General features: G+C 42.3%; 2 protein-coding genes across 2 annotated transcripts in view; both read left to right on the top strand.

Annotated features, from left to right (window-relative positions):
• Window positions 1-129: 129 nt before the first annotated feature.
• On the top strand, window positions 130-16,856 carry LOC111963450 (TNF receptor-associated factor 3). Its single transcript, XM_023986899.2, has 11 exons — window positions 130-426; window positions 5,579-5,853; window positions 6,345-6,396; window positions 6,534-6,638; window positions 6,879-7,043; window positions 9,570-9,650; window positions 9,849-9,923; window positions 10,142-10,234; window positions 10,651-10,791; window positions 11,674-11,848; window positions 14,882-16,856. The coding sequence occupies exons 2-11, from the start codon at window positions 5,582-5,584 to the stop codon at window positions 15,451-15,453; spliced, it is 1,731 nt and encodes a 576-aa protein (XP_023842667.1). The 5' UTR covers window positions 130-426; window positions 5,579-5,581; the 3' UTR covers window positions 15,454-16,856.
• Window positions 16,857-18,133: 1,277 nt separating this feature from the next.
• Window positions 18,134-20,473, top strand: part of LOC111963451 (EH domain-containing protein 4) — a 43,816-nt gene continuing 41,476 nt past the window's right edge. The window contains exon 1 of the mRNA XM_023986900.2: window positions 18,134-19,003. Coding sequence (XP_023842668.1) covers window positions 18,774-19,003 — 230 coding nt within the window. The 5' untranslated portion in view covers window positions 18,134-18,773. The remainder of the gene's footprint in view (window positions 19,004-20,473) is intronic.

The raw sequence follows: 20,473 nt of genomic DNA on the forward strand, positions 1-20,473 counted from the left end.
CAGTTCACACTTGATGTTGATGACACTGCCATCTAGCGGAAATCCGATACAAAACATAATTGCCTGTCACTGGCTGACTACAATTTTTTTCTTCATGACGGGGATTTCCTGGGGAAGAAATACCGAAGGGGGGCTTTCCAACTGAGACATCAACAGCCAGAAGAATAAGCGGCGGCTCCATTTTGCTATGTTCCCATCTCGATTTWAAAAAAACATTTACTTTAATATTGTTTTTACGATGTCAGCTACCGATAAAAATACTCTAGCTGTCTATTTTAAAAACGGTGGAGTTCGGTCGTTTTCATTGTAAGCGGTTACATTGTGGTGTTCGCGTTCATGAACGTGCCATTCACCGAAGCTCCATTTATAACATTGTAGCTCCTGAAAAACGACGTTGCATTGGCCAACGTTACAGATCTGATTCATGTAAGTATTGTTGCTAGCTAGGAAAGTTAACAATAATATCGTCTATGTTACAATGTGGGAACATAGCATGTAGCTATGTTTGTAAAAACAGTAGCCATACAGTGGTGTACCAAAGCGGGGAGCTAGGGAGGCTTCGAATTMGGGTATGAGGTAATTTCAAATATCAATTTCGGTGTACTGAATTGCCTGCGAGACTTAGCCATCTAAACAATTGTGAAAATATTCCAATAATAGCATATTCTAAAAATGTATTATTCTATATAATCACCTTGACATGTCTCATTGTATTATAATATATTCAGTATTACGCCAATGCATGTGTAATACATTCATTGCAGTTATGACAAATTAGTTGTCTAGTCAGTGCATGCAAAGTAATTTGCATAAATTATTATTTGAGTATGGTGAACAGGCTTACACAAGGTACACAGTGTATTGGCCTATTGGGTGAATATTGGTTGCAAAATACATTTATTTAAATTCAAATTATATGCTTAACATATGTCAATAATGCCTTTGAATCATGCCAAACAGTATGCCTGTATGCATATGAAACATTGAAAATATTCTTTAACGGAATCTGTTTCATTTTTGATTGACCAGATCTAAGATCACTGTGATAAGCATTCTCTTTTCTCGGGAAGATTCAGCTGTTTTGATGTCTGTTCACACAGTTGAAACATGTTCTATTGCTTTCAGGTTATAGGCAGGCTATAGAATTACACGTGGGCAATTCCATGTAACGGAATTCTGCGGAGACTCAAATTTTTCATTTCAAAATGTATACCAAGCCAAAAACATTGACTTCAAATTACAGTGAAAATTTTTCAGTGGAAATAGTAGTTTACAAAAACACATTTACAGGAAGAACTGTGCAGATACAAAGTTTTGTAACAGAATAAAACTGAGGGAGATTTTACAGTAATTATGTTACCAAACTTTGCATCTGCACAGTTTTTCCACTAACTGATTTATTTACTATGTAAGTTGTTCAAAGTAGCCATTGTGCATAGACTTGTATTGTTTGTTAAACATTGAAATCAATAGTTTTTGTTTTTCATACATTTTAAAGTAAAAAAAGTGAGTCTCAGCGTAATTCCGTTACTGTGGAATTGCCCATGTACAATGACAGGTCAGTCATAGAATTCCCCTACATGTTACTTTTTTTTGTGATGTCATGATACTCTAGCAGCATTCAAGACTTGGTTACATCTGTATGATTGGAGTGGAGAAACTGACCTCTGTACCAATAATGTCTGTGTAGAATAGATAGCTGGTGCATTGCATGGCCATATAAGGCTTCTAAACAGCTTCTACCCCCAAGCCATAAGACTCCTGAACACCTAATCAAATGGCTACCCAGACTATTTGCATTGCCCCCCCTTTTACACCGCTGCTACTCTCTATTGTTATCATCTATGCATAGTCACTTTAAATACTCTACCTACATGTACATATTACCTCGACTAATCTGTGCCCCCACACATTGACTCTGTACCGGTACCCCATGTATATAGTCTCGCTATTGTTATTTTACTGCTGCTCTTTAATTATCCATATTTTTTCAACTGCATTGTTGGTTAAGGGCCTGTAAGTAAGCATTTCACTGTAAGGTCTACTACACCTGTTGTATTCGGCGCATGTGACTAATAACATTTGATTTGATTTGAAGATGATCGCACCTGAGAAGCTATAACATGTAACAGATTTCCCTCTACTTTTCTCTATCCAGTCACTCTTAGATACAATTTGACCTGTCAACATCAAGCATATGACCAGGTTTAAAGACGAGAATATTGGGCCTATTTCTCAAAAGATCTTGTTCATTCTCCATGTAAATCAGTGAGTGTATTTAACAGGGGAAATACCCTTTTATACATAATGCTCTGCGTTTCATCAAACCAATTTCCCGTAGAGGAAGAGAGACCTGATTAATCTCATTCCCGGCCCAAATGTACCCAAGACGATCTCAACTCTACTATATGCTTTGAATTAGATATCTAGCCTAGCCAATCTACATTTCAAACTTTTGCTGGCAGCTTCGATTCAGCTGGGTCTAGGGTTTGTGTAGGCCTACACCTGTGTGTGTCGTGTGCTGTGTGTGTGCATGTGTGTGTGTGTGTGTGTGTGGGTGCTGTGTGACAGTGAGTTGCTGTGGTGCAGTCAGCAGTCATCAGTCAGTCAGTCAGTCAGTCAGTCAGTCAGTCAGTCAGTGATGATAGACAGTGGTAAAGCAGCATGTGGAAAAGCTCCTTCACTATCCCAGGAAGTCCCCTGAGAACCACAGGAACTGGTCAGCCAATAGCCTAGGCCTAATCCACTTGCTCATCCAGTGATGATGGGCTGATGTACTTTCAACGTTGAGGGAATAATGAAGGCAGAACTGTAGAAGTGGCCAGTCTTGATATCCTAACTAGTGTGAATCTGAATTGTTTCATTTGTATGAATGAGCCAGTTGAACCATGTGAGACAGGATGTAGAGCTGAAGGTTCAGTCATTAGGTCCGAGTTCATCTCTAGCTTCATGGAAACCTTCCTTAGAACAATACACATGCATGATGGAAGAATGTTCCACATACAGTGCATTCGGAATGTGTTCAGACCCCTTTACTTTTTCCACATGTTGTTACAGTCTTATTCTAAAATGGATTAAATCGTTTTCCCCCCTCATCAATCTACACACAATACCCCATAATGACAAAGCAAAGACAGTTTTTTATTTTTTATTTTTTATGTTTGAAAATGTATACAAATGGAAATATCACATTTACTTAAGTATTCAGACCATTTACTCAGTACTTTGTTTAGGCTTCTTTGGCAGAGATTACAGCCTCGTCTTCTTGGGTATGATGCTACAAGCTTGGCACACCTGTATTGGGGGAGTTTCCCCCATTCTTCTCTGCAGATCCTCTCAAGCTCTGTCAGGTTGGATGCGGAGCGTCGCTGCACAGGTTTCAGGTTTTTCTAGAGATGTTCGATCGGGTTCAATTCCGTGTTCTGGCTGGGCCACTCAAGGACATTCGGACACTTGTCCCGAAGCCACTCCTGTGTTGTCTTGGCTGTGTGCTTAGGGTCGTTGTCCTGTTGGAAGATGAACCTTCGCCCCAGTGTGAGGTTCTGAGCACTCTGGAGCAGGTTTTCATGAAGGATCTCTTCGTACGTAGCTCCGTTCATCTTTCCCTCGATCCTGARTAGTCTCCCAGTACCTGTTGCTGAAAAACATACCCTCAGCATGATACTGCCACCACCATGCTTCTCTGTAGGGATGGTGCCAGGTTTCCTCCAGAAATGACCCTTGGCATTCAGGCCAAAGAGTTAAATCTTGGTTTCATCAGACCAGAGAACCTTGTTTGTCATGGTCTGAGAGTCTTTGGATGCCTTTTGGCAACTCCAAGTGGGCTGTCATGTGCCTTTTTAATGAGGAATGGCTTCTGTCTGGCCACTACCATAAAGGCCTGATTGGTGGAGTGCTGCAAAGATGGTTGTCCTTCTGGAAGGTTCTCTCATCTCCACAGAGAAACTCTGGAGCTCTATCAGAGTGACCATCGGGTTCTTGGTCACCTCTTTGACCAAGGCCCTTCTCCCCCGATTTCTCAGTTTGACTGGGCGGCCAGCTCTAGGAAGAGTCTTGGTGGTTCCAAACTTCTTCCATTTAAGAATGATGGAGGCCACTGTGTTCTTGGGGACCTTCAATGCTACAGAAATGTTTTGGTACCCTTCCCCAGATCTGTGCCTCGACACAATCCTGTCTCTGAGCTCTACGGACAATTCCTTCGACCTCATGTCTTGGTTTTTGCTCTGACATGCTCTGTCAACTGTGGGACCTTATATAGACAGGCGTGTGCCTTTCCAAATCATGTCCATTCCATTGAATTTACCACAGGTGGACTCCAATTAAGTTGCAGAAACATCTCAAGGATGATCATTGGAAACAGAATGCACCTGAACTCAATTTTGATTCTTATAATAAAGGAACTGAATACTTATATAAATAAGTTGTTTCTGTTTTTTAGTTTGAATACATTTGCACAAATAAAAAATAAAAAACTGTTTTCGCTTTGTCATTATGGGGTATTGTGTGTAGATGGATGAGGAAAATAATGTATTTAATCCATTTTAGAATAAGGCTGTAACATAACAAAATATGGGGAAAAGGGGTCTGAATACTTTCTGAAGGCACTGTTGGAAGAATGTTCCACATATTGGAAGAATGTTCCACATTTATTTAGTTTTTTAAAATMTTGCCTTTATTTAGCTAAGCAAGTCAATTAAGAACAAATTCTTATTGACAATGACGGCCTACCAAAAGGCAAAAGGACAATGATGGAAGATCAGCTAAATATTTAGTAGAACCTTACATATGTTTTGATCAGTTTGAGGTTGGATGTTCAGTGGATGATGCTGTCTTTTAGGATGGTGTATGCTGTAATTTGGGTTGGGTGTTCAAGCCTAGATTGCTTGCCCTCCTGTTGCTTGCCCTCGGAAAATGAATAATGTGTTGGCAAGTCTATAATAAAGGCTTGTGTCAGTCTAGATTAAGCTGTCCTGTCCTCCATTAGCTGTCCTGTCCTCCATCCCCCCCCCCCCGAGTCAGAGCAGAGATAACATTAGCCCCAGTTAACTATGTCTGTTATGAAGGGGTTTCCCAAGGTTTGGCCTGAGAGTCAGGGCTGTTGATGTGTCAATGAATGCTCAGCATTAACACACACACACACATCCTCAGCTCAAACACCATTGTCCCACTCCAAGACCATGTAACATAAGACGATTGTATACTCCTTTTTTATGAAATGCGTGTTTGTCCTGTATGTTGTAACTGTCGGGNAGTCTAGATTAAGTTCTGTCCTCTCTATCTAATTTTGGATATGTTTTATTCCAGTCTCAGGCCTTCCTGCTTGTGCACTCCACTCTGCTCCGAGTCAGAGCGGAGATAAAATTAGCCCCAGTTAGCTATGCCTGTTATAAAGGGGTTTCCCAAGGCTTGGCCTGACAGTCGTGAGCTGTTGATGTGGCAATGAATGCTCAGCATTAACACACACATACACACACACACACACAGCTGAAACACCATGTTGTGTTTGTCCTGTATGTTGCAACTGTACATTTTATTAAACATCTCTCACCTCGTGTGTGTGTGTGTGTGCCCTCCCCAGGTCATGTCAGCAGGGCGGAATGCGGACGGGCGGGAGCTGCAGATCCCCCTCCAGCATCGCTCTCCCTCCCTGGCTGCTCTCTCTCTGGCCCAGCGCCCCTGGCCCAGCGACCCCGAGGCAGGCTTCTTACCCCAGCACGGGGGCTTCTGGGACCACTTCATAGCCACCCCAGAGCCCAAATACTGCTGTGAGGCCTGCAGGCTAGTGCTCTGCAACCCCAGGCAGACAGAGTGTGGACACCGCTTCTGTGAAACCTGCATCTCCGAGCAGCTAAGGTGAGGACTGAGGACAAGAGATTTCAGTTTCATGATGAGTGTGAGAGTGAAGGGGTATGTTTTTTTTTTAGGAAATGATAGTTGGGAAATGACGAACGTCTTCTTGTCAGTGTGTTTGATATGTCAGCTGTCTTCTGGTAATGGGGTTGTCATAATTGTTTAGTGATCGTGTGATGATTATGATTGAGAAATAATGATGTCATTGGCCCCATGTTGCTAAAAGGAGGATTTGATTGGACATTAGTTAATTAAGCACCCCAAGGGGGTGTGGTATTTGGATAATATACCACGGCTAAGGGCTGTTCTTTATTATAAACTGGTTACCAACTTAATTAGAACAGTAAAAATAAATGTTTTGTCATACCCGTGGTATACGGCTGTCAGCCAAGCAGCATTCAGGGCTCGAACCACCCAGTTTATAATGATAGATTTCTCACTCCGCGTTAATCATCATCGTAGTAATGTACCTAAATGTCTTGTCGTCTTTACAGCAAACCAAATCCAGTATGTCCAGCAGATATGGAGCCGCTTTTCAAAGACAAGGTAAGACTATGTGAATGATTTGCATCACTGTCATCATCCTTATGATACCCATGCTAAACAGCCCTATACCCTTTCTAAATGGCCTCGTACATAATCACAACGTGTCTCCTCACAGTAGCCGTTGTGTTTTCTGTCAGATCTTCCGTGATGTGTGCTGCCATAGAGAGATCATGGCTCTGAGAGTGTACTGCAGGAGTGAGAAGAATGGCTGTAAGGAGCAGATGAGTCTACATCAGGTCATGGTAAGTGTCTGACTGACTGAGGGAAATGGAAAAAGTCCCATTGTTACGCACAGTCATTATTCAAACTCTAGAAAAGTGTTTATCTACAATTCTCGTTGATTTCAGTCACATTGGTTGAACGTTTCCTGTTGAAACTGTAATGACTACAACCCAAATGCAATCTTATTTATAGCACTTCATAATAGGCTACATTTTCTTTACACCAAATCCTTATGATTGCTTTTCCTCCTTTTTTCCCAGGATCATTTGAATGTGTGTCCGTATTTTGAGGTGCCATGCCCTTTAGGAAAGTGCAAAGAGAAGATGATGCGCAAAGACATTCCTGAGCACTTGAGTTGGAAATGTAAACATAGAGAGACCACCTGTGAATTCTGCATGCACAAGATGGCCATGACTGAATTACAGGTAACTAGAACAACTACTTGAGTTGGGCCAGTGCTCACCGAACCTTTACCTCTTAGAGAATATTGTGACCGGCACCCAAAATTAGTACTGGCACATATTTTAGTCCACCTTAAAGGGCAATTGACACTTTTCAACCATATATTAATTTTCTCCAGCACCATACCGGTGTGTCCCCGCGAATCTCATAGGATGTTTCTCAATATGCATACTACCGTGCTCCACACTCCCAAGCTCCGAGTGCATTCTCCCACGACGTTCTCTTGAGTACGTTCTTGTGAAGATGAGAGTGTGGAGAACGCATTTAACATTACATTTGAGAAGCACTTGCACTCCCCCTACTGTATTACCTCACGCTGCACCTCCCCATTCACTGAACCTTCTTCCAGCCAGGACATTTGAAAATTACTGTTTTTAAATTGTTTAAACTTTTGATGATGTCATCAGGTCTAACTTTGTTTAGTTTATATTTTTTTATACAAAACGTAGAAATGTAATGTTTTCACATACAGTGGGGCAAAAAGGTATTTAGTCAGCCACCAATTGTGCAAGTTCTCCCACTTAAAAAGATGAGAGAGGCCTGTAATTTTCATCATAGGGACACTTCAACTATGACAGACAAACTGAGGYAAAAAAATCCAGAAAATCACATTGTAGGATTTTTWATGAATTTATTTGCAAATTATGGTGGAAAATAAGTATTTGGTCAATAACAAAAGTTTATCTCAATACTTTGTTATATACCCTTTGTTGGCAATGACAGAGGTCAAACGTTTTCTGTAAGTCTTCACAAGGTTTTCACACACTGTTGCTGGTATTTTGGCCCATTCCTCCATGCAGATATCCTCTAGAGCAGTGATGTTTTGGGGCTGTTGCTGGGCAACACGGACTTTCAACTCCRTCCAAAGATTTTCTATGGGGTTGAGATCTGGAGACTGGCTAGGCCACTCCAGGACCTTGAAATGCTTCTTACGAAGCCACTCCTTCGTTGCCCGGGCGGTGTGTTTGGGATCATTGTCATGCTGAAAGACCCAGCCACGTTTCATCTTCAATGCCCTTGCTGATGGAAGGAGGTTTTCACTCAAAATCTCACGATACATGGCCCCATTCATTCTTTCCTTTACACGGATCAGTCGTCCTGGTCCCTTTGCAGAAAAACAGCCCCAAAGCATGATGTTTCCACCCCCATGCTTCACAGTAGGTATGGTGTTCTTTGGATGCAACTCAGCATTCTTTGTCCTCCAAACACGACGAGTTGAGTTTTTACCCAAAAAGTTATATTTTGGTTTCATCTGACCATATGACATTCTCCCAATCTTCTTCTGGATCATCCAAATGCTCTCTAYCAAACTTCAGACGGGCCTGGACATGTACTGGCTTAAGCAGGGGGACACGTCTGGCACTGCAGGATTTGAGTCCCTGGCGGCGTAGTGTGTTACTGATGGTAGGCTTTGTTACTTTGGTCCCAGCTCTCTGCAGGTCATTCACTAGGTCCCCCCGTGTGGTTCTGGGATTTTTGCTCACCGTTCTTGTGATCATTTTGACCCCACGGGGTGAGATCTTGCGTGGAGCCCCAGATRGAGGGAGATTATCAGTGGTCTTGTATGTCTTCCATTTCCTAATAWTTGCTCCCACAGTTGATTTCTTCAAGCCAAGCTGCTTACCTATTGCAGATTCAGTCTTCCCAGCCTGGTGCAGGTCTACAATTTTGACAGCTCTTTGGTCTTGGCCATAGTGGAGTTTGGCGTGTGACTGTTTGAGGTTGTGGACAGGTGTCTTTTATACTGATAACAAGTTCAAACAGGTGCCATTAATACAGGTAACGAGTGGAGGACAGAGGAGCCTCTTAAAGAAGAAGTTACAGGTCTGTGAGAGCCAGAAATCTTGCTTGTTTGTAGGTGACCAAATATTTATTTTCCACCATAATTTGTAAATAAATTCATTAAAAATCCTACAATGTGATTTTCTGGATTTTCTTTTCTCATTTTGTCTGTCATAGTTGAAGTGTACCTATGATGAAAATTACAGGCCTCTCTCAGAACTTGCACAATTGGTGGCTGACTAAATAATTTTTTGCACCACTGTATGTAGACACTGGTATTGTGCTGGAGATAAAGAAATTAGGTTAAAAAGTTGTGGAATTGCCTTTTAAGCAGTGACTACAACAACACTGAATATCTGCTACCACATGGCAAGCGGTACCGGAGCACCAAGTCTCGGTCCAAGAGGCTTCTAAACAGCTTTTACTCCCAAGCCATGAGACTCCTGAACATCTTATCAAATGGCAACCCAGACTATTTGCATTGCCCCCCCCCACCCCCTTTTACACTGCTGCTACTCTCTGTTTATCATCTATGCATAGTCACTTTAATAATTTTAACTACATGTACATATTACCTCGACTAACCGGTGCCCCTGCACATGGACTCTATACCGGTACCCCCTGTATATAGTCTCGCTATTGTTATTTTACTGCTGCTCTTTAATTATTTGTTACTTTTATTTCTTATTCTTATTTAKATTTTTCAGAAACACAAAGAAACCGTTTGTCCTTCATTTCCGGTGGCCTGCCCCAATCATTGTACTTTTCCCTCCATCTTACGGAGCGAGGTAAGGAGTGTATTTTAATGTTTGTAGGATAAAATGTATTCATGCAAGGCAGTATGGACATCTTTTCTCTTATCATCAGATGGATTAACATAGTTTTAGTTGTTGTGATACTGTTACCCATTTCAATGAGACCACAATGTAATGCAAATGCTTTGTATAGAAGGACATGATTGAACCTAAATGTGTTTCTACTCTCAGCTGACAAGTCATCAACATGAGTGCCCCAAGGCTCATGTCACCTGCTCCTTTATCCGCTTTGGATGCAATTTCAAGGTCAGTCTTCATGTTACTATGATTGTTAAAAGTGGTATTAATAATAATATGCTTAATATAAGTTGTAATATCATGGCCACTATGAACTCCTCATGATGTCTCTTCTACTCTGTTGTCTGGCTATTGTCCCACTGAACTACAACTCATTTAAGAGAACATACAGTAGTTTTAAGCTGATATGTTACTGATATGATATTTTCCCTGATATTCCTCTGTAGGGTCTCAATCAAGACATGAGGGATCATGAATCTAGCTTTGCCTCTGAACACCTGCGGCTGATGGCAACCAGGAACACTACGCTGGAGGCCAAGGTAATCAACTCTACTTTGTTCTTTAGAACAATGTGCCCTGTGTACCATTAAAGGAAAAATGTATAAAGTCAACATAATGAAAATTCACCAGCCTCATGACCAACTTCTATTTCAATCCATATGCAAGGCATACAGTGTATAAATATGTTGCCTTGTATCCGCAATTCCTGTCATACTTGTTTTGACTCATGATCTAATCACAAATTTGAGTATATGCTCTTACATGTTACTAATAACACATACATTCTAACAAAATGTATTTTGACAAGTACCCAAAAATAATATATTGGGAGAAATTAAACTGAATATTCAACCACAACTAACTTGTTAACAACCAACTAATCACAGGGCTGAATGGTTACGTAGTTCAGGGTAATGAAAGCAGTAATAAGACAGAATGTTTCCCACCCATCTAGATGGAGGATGTTAAAGGAGAGCTTCTGGAGCGGTACAAGGTTCTGCCAGGCCTAAGCAGCCGCCTGTCTGAAACAGAGTCTCAGTACGAGGAGATGAGGGAGAATAACAGACAGCTGGAGCAGAAGCTCACTACCATGCAGGTAAATGAAAAGGTCGAAGTACACTGAGTGTACAAAACATGTGAGTTGCACCCCCCTTTGCCCTCAGAACAGCCTCAATTTGTCGGGGCATGGACTCTACAAGGTGTCAAAAGCGTTCCACAGGGATGCTGACCCATGTTGACTCCAATGCTTCCCACAGTTGTCAAGTTGGCTGGATGTCCTTTGGGTGGTTGACCATTCTTGATGCACACGGGAAACTGTTGAATGTGAAAAACTCAGCAGCGTTGCTGTTCTCGATATAGTCAAATCGGTGCGTCTGGCACTTACCACCATACCCCGTTCAAAGTCACTTAAATCTTTTGTTCTCTCCATTCACCCTCTGAATGGCACACATGCACAATCCATGTCTTAACTGTGACCAGGTGAGTCCTTCTTTATTAAACTGTTTCCGACCCCTTCATCTACACTGATTGAAGTGTACTTAACAAGTGACATCAATAAGGGATCATAGTGTTCACCTGGATTCACCTGGTCAGTTTGTCATGGAAAGAACATGTGTTTCTTATGTTTTGTACACTAACATTATAAAACCTCTGTAATACTAGTCTTTGACATACATAATAATACTTGTCTTGTTCCACAGTCCCATTTACTGATTTCTCAGTTGGAGGTAAAGTCCTGTCATGTATGGAACTTACATTAGAAGTCATTTAGCAGACGCTCTTATCCAGAGCGACTTACAGGAGCAATTAGGGTTATGTGCCTTGCTCAAGGGCACATCGACAGATTTTTCAGCTAGTCAGCCCAACACTCTTTCAGCTTACTGGCCCAATGCTCTTAACCGCTAGGCTACCTACCGCCTAGGCTACATGAAGTGTGTGTAACTGTATGTGTGTGTTTGTGGACGTTTTCTCCATGTAGAACTTGATGAGTTCCCACTCTGAGAAGCTTTTGGAGATGGAGCTGGAGCTGAGGTCTCTGAGGACCATCCGAGAGGAGGTGGAAACACTACGAGGCACCGTGGAGAGCATTCGTTCCAGGGTTGCATCGCTAGAGGGAGGAAGGGGCGGGGCCATCCCAGCCACACACACACTAGGTGAGTTACCCTGAATGCTCTCTCACTCTCTTTCTGTCTCACTCTCTCTCTGTCTTCCTTTGTCTAGCTCTCTCTGTCTCGCTCTCTAGTCTCTCCCTCTGTGTCTCTGTCTCTCTCAACACTTGTCTTGGGAATTCTGTTATTCTTTGCTACTTCACTGTCGCTTCACTTGTATCGCGCATTAGCGACTCCTGTGGTGGGCCGGGCGCAGTGCACGCTGACACAGTCGCCAGGTGTAAGGTGTTTCCTCCGACACATTGGTGCGGCTGGCTTCCGGGTTAAGTGGGCATTATGTCAAGAAGCAGTGCGGCTTGGTTGGGTCGTGTTTCGGATTACGCACGGCTCTCGACCTTTGCCTCTCCCGAGACCGTACACGAGTTGCAGCGATGAGACAAGACTGTAACTACCAATTGGATTCCACGATTCCAATTGGGGAGAAAAAGGGGTTAAAAAACATATATATGCAGTGGGGCAAAAAAGTATTTAGTCAGCCACCAATTGTGCAAGTTCTCCCACTTAAAAAGATGAGAGAGGCCTGTAATTTTCATCATAGGTACACTTCAACTATGACAGACAAAATGAGGGGAAAAAATTCCAGAAAATCACATTGTAGGATTTTTTATGAATTTATTTGCAAATTATGGTGGAAAATAAGTATTTGGTCACCTACAAACAAGCAAGATTTCTGGCTCGTCACAGACCTGTAACTTCCTCTTTAAGAGGCTCCTCTGTCCTCCACTCGTTACCTTTTATATGGTACCTGTTTGAACTTGTTATCAGTATAAAAGACACCTGTCCCACACCTCAAACAGTCACACGCCAAACTCCACTATGGCCAAGACCAAAAGAGCTGTCAAAGGACACCAGAAACAAAATTGTAGACCTGCACCAGGCTGGGAAGACTGAATCTGCAATAGGTAAGCAGCTTGGTTTGAAGAAATCAACTGTGGGAGCATTTATAGGAAATGGAAGACATACAAGACCACTGATAATCTCCCTCGATCTGGAGCTCCACGCAAGATCTCACCCCGTGGGGTCAAAATGATCACAAGAACGGTGAGCAAAAATCCCAGAACCACACGGGGAGACCTAGTGAATGACCTGCAGAGAGCTGGGACCAAAGTAACAAAGCCTACCATCAGTAACACACTACGCCGCCAGGGACTCAAATCGGCAGTGCCAGACGTGTCCCCCTGCTTAAGCCAGTACATGTCCAGGCCCGTCTGAAGTTTGCTAGAGAGCATTTGGATGATCCAGAAGAAGATGGGAGAATGTCATATGGTCAGATGAAACCAAAATATAACTTTTTGGTAAAAACTCAACTCGTCGTGTTTGGAGGACAAAGAATGCTGAGTTGCATCCAAAGAACACCATACCTACTGTGAAGCATGGGGTAGAAACATCATGCTTTGGGGCTGTTTTTCTGCAAAGGGACCAGGACGACTGATCCGTGTAAAGGAAAGAATGAATGGGGCCATGTATCGTGAGATTTTGAGTGAAAACCTCCTTCCATCAGCAAGGGCATTGAAGATGAAACGTGGCTGGGTCTTTCAGCATGACAATGATCCCAAACACCGCCCGGGCAACGAAGGAGTGGCTTCGTAAGAAGTATTCAAGGTCCTGGAGTGGCCTAGCCAGTCTCCAGATCTCAACCCCATAGAAAATCTTTGGAGGGAGTTGAAAGTCGTGTTGCCCAGCAACAGCCCCAAAACATCACTGCTCTAGAGGATATCTGCATGGAGGAATGGGCCAAAATACCAGCAAAAGTGTGGTGAAACCTTGTGAAGACTTACAGAAAACGTTTGACCTCTGTCATTGCCAACAAAGGGTATATAACAAAGTATTGAGATAAATTTGTTTATTGACCAAATACTTATTTTCCACCATAATTTGCAAATAAATTCATTAAAAATCCTACAATGTGACTTTCTGGATTTCTTTTTCTCATTTTGTCTGTCATAGTTGAAGTGTACCTATGATGAAAATTACAGGCCTCTCTCATCTTTTTAAGTGGGAGAACTTGCACAATTGGTGGCTGACTAAATACCTTTTTGCCCCACTGTATACTGCTCAAAAAATAAAGGGAACACTTAAACAACACAATGTAACTCCAAGTCAATCACACTTCTGTGAAATCAAACTGTCCACTTAGGAAGCAACATGATTGACAATAAATTTCACATGCTGTTGTGCAAATATAGACAAAAGGTGGGTCAGTCATGGTGTGGGGTGGCATTTCTTTGTGGGGCCGCACAGCCCTCCATGTGCTCGCCAGAGGTAGCCTGACTGCCATTAGGTACCGAGATGAGATCCTCAGACCCCTTGTGAGACCATATGCTGACACATGCACATTTGTGGCCTACTGGAGGTCATTTTGCAGGGCTCTGGCAGTGCTCCCTTGCACAAAGGCGGAGGTAGCGGTCCTGCTGCTGGGTTATTGCCCTCCTACGCCTCCTCCACGTCTCCTGATGTACTGGCCTGTCTCCTGTAGCGCCTCCATGCTCTGGACACTACGCTGACAGACACAGCAAACCTTCTTGCCACAGCTCGCATTGATGTGCCATCCTGGATGAGCGCACTACCTGAGCCACTTGTGTGGGTTGTAGACTCCGTCTCATGCTACCACTAGAGTGAAAGCACCGCCAGCATTCAAAAGTGACCAAAACATCAGCCAGGAAGCATAGGAACTGAGAAGTGGTCTGTGGTCACACCTCAGAACCACTCCTTTATTGGGGGTGTCTTGCTAATTGCCTATAATTCCACCTTTTGTCTATTCCATTTGCACAACAGCATGTGAAATTTATTGTCAATCAGTGTTGCTTCCTAAGTGGACAGTTTGATTTCACAGAAGTGTGATTGACTTGGAGTTACATGTTGTGTTTAAAGTGTTCCCTTTATTTTTTTGAGCAGTGTATATATAAACCAGTACTTTTATGGCCTGACAAGTCTGGGAAAATGTAGGTAGTGAGAAGTCCAGAGTGGTACAAACATACAGGACTCTTATTCCATTGGCTTGCTATTGTTTCTCTGCAGGTTCTTTAGAGACACAGCTCTCCCGTCAGGACGACATGCTGAGTGTCCACGAGATCCGCTTGGCCGACATGGACCTGCGCTTCCAGGTCCTAGAGACGGCCTCCTTCAATGGGACGCTCATCTGGAAGATCCGTGACTACAAGCGGCGGAAACAAGAAGCCGTGGCGTCAAAGACCCTGTCTCTCTACAGCCAGCCTTTCTACACTGGCTACTTTGGCTACAAGATGTGTGCCCGGGTCTACCTGAACGGAGACGGCATGGGGAAAGGAACCCACCTGTCTCTGTTCTTTGTGGTGATGCGTGGCGAGTACGATGCCCTGCTGCTCTGGCCCTTTAAGCAGAAGGTGACTCTGATGCTGATGGACCAGGGCCCAGCCAGGAAGCACCTAGGGGATGCCTTCAAACCAGACCCCAACAGCAGCAGCTTCAGACGACCCACGGCAGAGATGAACATAGCCTCGGGCTGCCCGCTGTTCGTGGCCCAGACTGTGCTGGAGAACGGTACTTACATCAAGGATGATACCATCTTCATTAAGGTCACAGTGGATACATCTGACCTCCCTGACCCTTGACCCCTGGTCTGTAGAGAACAGCAGATGTATCTGGATTATGTGAGAGAGAGATTGCAAAAGATGGAATGGAGAGAGCAGAAAGAAGGATGGAGAACAAGAAAATAACAGAAGTCAGAAGAGTAAGGTTTCTTTGCAGATCTCAAGGTGCAGCCTAAGCCTGCAGAAAGAGCTGGGTGGACCTCAGAGCAGTTGCCTTTGGTGCCTGTGTTGCTCACCAAATAGGTGAGAGAAGGAAGTGGTTCTTTTTCAACCAGGCTGAATGTTAAAAAGTCTAAAGAATGCCTATATTACTCACAGCAGGGAGTGGTATAAATGGCAATGGATAGTGGATCATTCTAACCCAAGTTATCAGGATGCAACCATCATCAAACTACATGAACCCAGTATGTATGTATGTATGTATGTATGTATGTATGTATGTATGTATGTATGTATGTATGTATGTATGTATGTATAGCAATCTACCAGAACCAAAAATCATATAGAATGGAGATAGTGAATATATTTCAGTAGACATTAATCATTTCTGCCTTGAAGAACATGGGACAGTGCATCATCCAACACAAGTCGAGGTGTGGAAATAGTTGGGCACGGTACAACTATCTTCTGTAATATCAAATATCTCTGAGAACTCATTACTTGACTTTGATGAAACATGTCTACATTAAAGCCAGAAGATACAATCCCACATGATATGTTGAATAAGGAGATACAATGCAATATGTGGTTGTGTATGTTGTTTGCATTGCTGGTGAAGTTTGGTTGTATTATTACATTGTTAAAGTACAGAATGTAACGTACAGTATGTATGTTTCTAGTCTTGTGATTGTGTTGGAGAAAGTTGTTGATTGACAAGATTTTATTAACAGGTGTTGTGTGAGCAGTAGGGTGTGTCTTGTGTGCAGGCTACAGCCTGTCTCTTATTTCAGATTTGGTTTTAGTGGACCTGGTCTGCATCTGAAATGGCATCCTGCTACCTATATTGTGCACTACTGTTGGCCAGAGCTGTACAAAAGTAGTGCACTATATAGGGATTCGGGTGCCATTTCAGACACAGACAAAGATAGCACAAAGGAATGGATACACACCGGTACAGCAATGCCACTGTCTCGCGGAGTTAAGAATAAGACTTTCATTTTSAAGATCTATAAAGATCTGTAAATTACTTCTATACTGCTTTTTGTAACTTACACATTGTTTTGTAATGTTCAGAACAGATGCTGTGCATCATATTTTTTTTGTAACAGTTGGGAAAACAAAATGCCTCATTAAAACTCCAACCATGTTGATTGAGCTGAGACATAAAGTGACAGTGACTTGTTTTCATGATGGTTGGTGGAGAATGTTATTTGCACAAGTTATGTTTGAATTTGTATTAATAAAATTGTTAAACAAAACTTGAATGTGCTTTGATGTTTGATTTCTGTGGAGGAGATCAGAAGGAGAAGATGGGGAGGGATTGGCCACACCCTCTGAAAGCCCTCTTACATCACCAGTCAAGCTCTATCCTGAAACCCACAAGGGAGACAGAAAAGAAGGCACCAGAGAAACACCTGGAGGCTGGAGCTTGAAGCAGACACCAAAAGATCAGGCATAGGATGGAACGAGATTGAGAAGACAGAACAGAGTGCAATAGAGACGAGTCGTTGATGGCCTATGCTTCCTGGGTAGCAATGGACCTAAGTAKATTTGAGTGAGAGGTTATCCTGAATTCATTTTTAAGGCATAGGAAATGGGAGCTACACTTTTTCCTCTTTTGAATCAAGGAAAATCTACAGTGATCACAAGTTGGTTAATGTAAGTCTTGATGATACATTTATTTAGGGTTGGCTGTGGTGCGTCCGCCGGGACAAAAAAGTTTGCAGACTGTAGGGGACCACTGCTTCATAGGAAACAGTCCAAAAATAAACATGGGGAACACTCCGTGGTGCGGGTCTATCTTCTCCTTCCACTAGATGTCAGGATAGTACAGAATGTTATTCTACAGTATATCTTCCACCACGGGTAGGCAACAACTACAAATTGATATTTCAGGAGAACCTGGCAACGCATAACAAGACGTGTATCCATCAGTGAACTGTTGCAGATAGAGAGATGTTATGTAGAGCTAACACAATTCCACATTCTGTATGACAGTTCTGATCAGGGTACATTCAGGTCATGTATATTCTCCACGATAAATGTGCATTCTAGTATTTTTGTAAAGTTGCTCCCACCTGGCAACTATTAAATAATTAAATAATTAGCCAATGTTTTCACGTGCATACATATAAACCATGTGGTTATGTGAAGGTATTGTAGGATTCCACATTTTGTGTCTAAGCAGCATGTATGTTGCTAGGTGCCTACATACAATATGTAATGCAGTACATGTATTCTCATTGTCAATTAATATGGATTCCATGGCGTCTGTAAAAATTTGACAATATAAAAGTCCTGTCCTCCTTCAACATTATTATGAGCGAATTTAAGTTTTCCAAGTCTTCAATGCAAACTTGTATTGTCCATTCAAGTTTGCAGTATAGAGTTAGAAAACTTTACTTCCCTTATGACAATGTCACGTCATTGAAATGTATAAGTGGGCTTGGGCTTGACTCAGTATTTTTCCCTCTGGAATAATCAGTCTCATGTCACTAGGTCATTCAAAGGAAGGGCGGTGCCGTTAATTAAGTAATGCAAATCATAGAGGGAGAGGCGAAGCGAGAGGATTTACTCTCTGTCTGCGTGAGATAAGCCCTTTTTGTATGGAGGTCAATGAGAGTGTAAAATTGTGAGGCTTATTTAATCCAATAGAAGTTTCATAATGTTTAGGCTGTTACAAATTTACTGATATAAGTTGATGTACGTGGCATTCCGGCAACTTTGATAAAAACAACTGGTTGTGTCTGTTGTTCACACGCGTAGCCTATCTGCACTCTCATTGGCTAGAATGGTCCCTTCTGATCTCGCCTGCCTTTCATCGTTGAGGACATGTATTTCCATTGTTCGAGCTGTCACCCGAATATCTTGTTAACATAATACTTAATCTTCGCACAGGCACTACTGCGGCGCGAACCACTGCAACGCTGTGAACTACTGCGCCGCACAGAGGAGCTACTGTAGAGAGCAGCATCAAGCAGTGTTGGGAAAACAACCGTAGATTCTAGATGCTACGTTTTTCAGTTGCCAAAGAACATATTTGATTCAAAGTAACAGTGCCCATTTTTGTAAGATATTCGGATACAAAGTAGCCTCGTTGCGCAAACTTTGAAAGCTGTGGAAAATAAGGAAGTATAACGTTAGTTCTTGATTTGGGAACTTAGAAGAGGAGCATCATCAGCATGTTCAGTTGGGTGAATAAGGAACAAGGAGGCAGAAACAAGGACGGCGAGATGTACCAAACTGTGACGGAGGGTCTTCAACAACTTTACTCAAAAAAGTTATTTCCATTGGAAGAAACCTATCTTTTCCATGATTTCCACTCACCTGCGTTGGAGGCAGCGGATTTTCAGAGCAAGCCAATGGTTCTACTGGTTGGACAGTATTCTACGGGGAAGACGACGTTCATAAGGTAACGTTAGTGCATCCACAAATCAGCAACAGTTATGCATTCTCATATTTGTGTTAACTTTATTTTACCTACAGGGCTCTCTGCCTGTCAGAAATAATTGAGTTGTTGAATAACCCCTCAGCAGTAGCCTACTTTGACAGTTGTGAACTGTCAAAATTGAGGTTAATTGTTGTCAAAATGTAAATGAGGAAAAAAACACTGTTGGAACAGGTTGTTGCAACCTAATGTAAACACAACTGTCTAGTGTTGGGAAGGGGTTAGCATTATGTTACGGTTGTAAACAGCTTGTTTCTATTTTTTTTACCAATAATCCATATTCCAATTCAATACAACATGAAACATCATCAACATGCCACACCACCTGCTACTTAGAATGTTTTTTAATGTCACGAGGTAGAAGCTTGATTATAAACTGGGTGCTTCGAGCCCTGAATGCTGATTGGCTGACAACCGTGGTATATATAAGCAATAAGGCCCGAGGTGGTACCACAGCGAAGTGCTGGTCTTATGCGCGACGCAACACCGAGTGCCTGGACACAGCCCTTAGCAACGGTGTACTGGCCATATATCACAAACCCCCGAGGTGCCTTATGGCAATTATAAACTGGTTATCAACGTAATTAAACGTAATTAAATATACCAAATACCACGGCTGTCAGCCAATCAGCCAATCAGCATTCAGGGCTCGAACCACGCAGTTTATAACAGACCGTATACCACGGGTATGACAAAACATGTATTTTTACTGCTCTAATTACATTGATAACCAGTTTATAATAGCAATAAGGCACCTCAGGGGTTTGTGGTATATGGCCAATATACCACGTCTAAGGGCTGTTCTTAGCCGTAGTATATTGGCCATATACCTTAACCCCTTGTGCCTTATTGCTTAAGTATAGAAGCAGAGTAGTATTAACTATCCAGTTTCCACCATCAATTTCAATGAGACATGTCTGGTGACCTGGGCCTTTTGTGCTCCCCTGGAGCCTCTGAACAACCAACCATTATATATATGAGAGAAAGAATAGAACCATTACAGAATGGGTAAAACTGTCTAAAAATCTCTGAATTTTTTGCCATTTTAAGATCTTTCTCTCTGAATCATCAGGACAGGTGAAAACTACGTCAGGTTCACAACTTGTTGATCTGCAGGTTCTGCAGCAAGATAGGACATGCAGCTAGCTTCACTATCTTTAGGGAAGGTGCCTTTGGTAAGCTACAGTACTCCAGTCTGGTAGCTGCTGAAAGTATGTACAAAATACTGAGAATTAGGTCAACATGCGCCTTTTTGTTGTACGGGTAACATCTCACCTTTCAGATCATGTGTACAAAAAGAAATATGGTTTAAATTTAATCAAATGTTTTTTTACTTGACCATTATTAAGTTGACCTTAAAAAAAAAGAAAAAAAGATCAACGTTAGTGAAAASTTTTTCTTATCTTAAGTAGACTACATGGTCACTTACTGTTA

Source organism: Salvelinus sp. IW2-2015, linkage group LG4q.2 (genome assembly GCF_002910315.2).
Source record: "Salvelinus sp. IW2-2015 linkage group LG4q.2, ASM291031v2, whole genome shotgun sequence".
Lineage (NCBI taxonomy): Eukaryota > Metazoa > Chordata > Actinopteri > Salmoniformes > Salmonidae > Salvelinus > Salvelinus sp. IW2-2015.

Bases quoted from the DNA above. Each gene is read 5' to 3' on its own strand.
- LOC111963450 (XM_023986899.2), top strand. From the start codon at position 5,582: ATGTCAGCAGGGCGGAATGCGGACGGGCGGGAGCTGCAGATCCCCCTC. The intron at 6,639-6,878 runs GTAAGTGTCTGA...CTTTTTTCCCAG, and splicing joins TGAGTCTACATCAGGTCATG to GATCATTTGAATGTGTGTCC. The intron at 9,651-9,848 runs GTAAGGAGTGTA...TTCTACTCTCAG, and splicing joins CCTCCATCTTACGGAGCGAG to CTGACAAGTCATCAACATGA.